This window comes from Brachionichthys hirsutus, unplaced genomic scaffold (assembly GCF_040956055.1).
Source record: "Brachionichthys hirsutus isolate HB-005 unplaced genomic scaffold, CSIRO-AGI_Bhir_v1 contig_576, whole genome shotgun sequence".
NCBI classification, from domain to species: Eukaryota; Metazoa; Chordata; class Actinopteri; order Lophiiformes; family Brachionichthyidae; genus Brachionichthys; species Brachionichthys hirsutus.
The window spans coordinates 15,864-18,545 of record NW_027181042.1 but is presented as its reverse complement, the minus strand read 5'-3'; the positions used below and the strand labels follow the sequence as shown (position 1 = coordinate 18,545).

The following is a 2,682-nucleotide window of genomic DNA, read 5'->3' as shown; positions in this document are numbered from 1 at the left end:
GCTCAGATTTATACCCCGTACACACAGATGTGTGCATCTGGCATCAGTTAAAGGCCTTGTAGTACCTGTCTAGCACCACAAGGTCGGTGGCAGTTTCGGCATTGCTCTTCAGGATTCTCTCCAGATTCTGGATTTTCTGCTCGAGTTCCGATGGGTCACACTTTCCATTAAGGATGGAGGCGGTGAGGCCCAGGATCCGGGGCGTGCAGGAGCAGCCCTCAAACAGCTGTAGAGCGAGAGCGAAGAGAAAGAAGCGGATGAGCCACGATGCACATCGGCCAAAGTAACAGCTTGAAGATCATCCCTTCATTCCTCAGCTCATTCATTTTCTCACATTTCTCATGTGTTCAACCTCGTCGGTTGATCATTAAAATTAAATTCCTTATTTCTAAAAACCATCATGTTTATTCGTTACGCGTTTGTTTAATAGCGCTCTTATTCTGTGTAAATAGAGGCTTTTATTTTGTAGGAGCATAAACGTCACGACCCTTTTGGGTTTCGTTTCTTCCTGTTGATACATGTAGCCGCTGCCGTTCCGCCGTGCTAAGCTATCCAATAAAGCAGCATGAGAGGCTAAAGACAGCACGAGTAGAATATTTGTTCTTCTGCACTCCAAGCGGCTCTTTCCTCGACCTGCACGCCTTAACATTATTAACAGGAAAACGTTTACTGTACGTACTATATATTTATATTTCTCAAACAAATGTTTCGTTCTGAAAAGGTTTTGATCTTTGGTTTCATTCTATAATACTGAAACAATCTATTTAGATTAATGCCTGCCTGTTAAACGTGTATAAAGTGTGCGGTGAGGGGTTTTGCAGCCTTAAAACATTTATGTACATGTATAATAATAAAATAAAATAAAGATCACTACATTGCGGATTTCACTTATTGCGGGTTGTTTTTGGAACGTAACCCCCGCGGAAAATGAGGGACTATTGTATATAAAAGAAGAAAAACAGGACTAACTCAACTCTACACCTCAGATTTGGTCCTGCTCATTCGTTTCTTCTCCCTAAAGCAGCTGGACCTTCGCAGGAAGCACAAACTCACCTTCATGATCTCACAGTAGGGGTGGTCGGTGACGGCCAGGTGACAATCATCGAAAACCAGCAAGTTGATTTTAGACAGCTGCAGGCTTTCATTCTTCAGAATGTGCAGGAAGACGTGACAAGTCATGACCAGAACCTGAACGAGAGGAAGCGGAGAAACGTGAGGAGACGCGTTCTACCGCGACGGCTACAAAAGGCGATGACTTCTCCTAACAAGTCGACACACTGTATGCATTCGTGTACTCTGCTGGTGAGCCTTACACGACGACTCCACTTGGGAAATACACTCGAGCAGCAATAACCGCATCCTAAGCCTGGTCCCATGTCGGTACAAGACGCCATGAGACACGAAGGTCCTCCATTCCTCCCACGAGATGAAGAGTACGACGTTAGTGTTGAAGAAGTCACTCACCTGGTTGTCCATTATCTCTCGACGCCATTGCTGCTCGGTCCGTCCTAGGGCCTCCTCCAGTTCAGTGTACTCTCCCACCCGGAGGTCTGAGTGCGTCCTGACTATAGCTGCTTGCTGAGCTACACACACAGCTGGACAAAGTGGAACAAGACAGTCAACGACGGGGGAAAAAAAGTGTTAAATCACCAAAGAAAATGACAAAAATCTCGTCCATCTGCATGCATAAAGCTCGTACACAATGTGGAAAAAAATGTGGATCCGTTCTTGAGTCAAGCGACAGAAATAGAGCACTCGACTCGATTCTCAACTTCTCCAATGATGGCGGCAGAATGCCCGTCCACCTATCAGCCGCGAGCGCAGAGCTCAGTCTCTCACGGAGACGCCTTCATACCCTTCAGCCGTTTTCCTGATGGACGCTTGTAACTGGGGCGCAAAGTGAAACTCGCCGCTTTAAAGACGCCGTCCTCCGTCACGCTCCGTGTCGACTTGTGCATATCTGACTAAAAGCATCGCACCACCCTGCTCAGAGCGACTTTAGCTCCAGCGCTCCTCCGACTTTGCAGCTCTTTCCCCCTCCACCCCCCCCCACCCCCCCGACATTTCTTTCTTAAATCTATACCGTTTCTTTAACATCTTTAATTTCTAAATTTCCAAAAGAAAAATCCCCCCCCCCCCCCCGATTTGTGGGTGACAAGAAAATAATCCATACAAAACACAGAGTCGAGCTTTACGATTAAATAAACTACCACCTATTCCTTGAACATTTTTTGCAGTACGGCGCTACTACCAGGCACCAAGCGCCAGGTAGAAAGATCAATTACAGTGGATTCAGTGGAACATCAAAAGCAGTAGCAGGTACCTGTGTTCCCGAGAAAAATAGTCCTCCTCGCATTTTCTTGATAGCGTCCGCGGATTTGGTGGGAGAGCTCTTTTGTTAGAAGTACTGCAATAAAGGTCTTCCCTGAGCCAGTATTCAAGCAGACAATAGTATTGTGTTCGAGAGCTGCTTCCAGAAGTTCTACCTGCAGAGGAAGCAAATAGTTTCAACCCAAAAGGAGCAGCGGGTCGGCCCGGACATCCCACCACGCCGGACGGCCCCCTTACCTGATATTTCCTAGGTGTGTAGATGTTATCGTGGATCGCCTCCTGTTGCCACGGCAGACCAAAGAAAGGGCCCATGGGCGAAGAGGCGGGGGTGACCAGCTGCAGGCCTGCCAT

The 2,682-nt window shown here is 47.4% G+C and overlaps 1 protein-coding gene across 1 annotated transcript; it reads right to left on the bottom strand.

Moving 5' to 3' along the window:
* Nucleotides 1–65: 65 nt before the first annotated feature.
* On the bottom strand, nucleotides 66–2,682 carry LOC137917123 (endoribonuclease Dicer-like; the record flags this gene model as incomplete). Its single annotated transcript, XM_068760010.1, has 5 exons — nucleotides 2,569–2,682; nucleotides 2,324–2,486; nucleotides 1,465–1,595; nucleotides 1,054–1,188; nucleotides 66–226 (listed from the first exon to the last, which is right to left on the bottom strand). Coding segments are annotated over exons 1-5 (704 nt in total), but the record flags the coding sequence as incomplete, so codon positions are not given.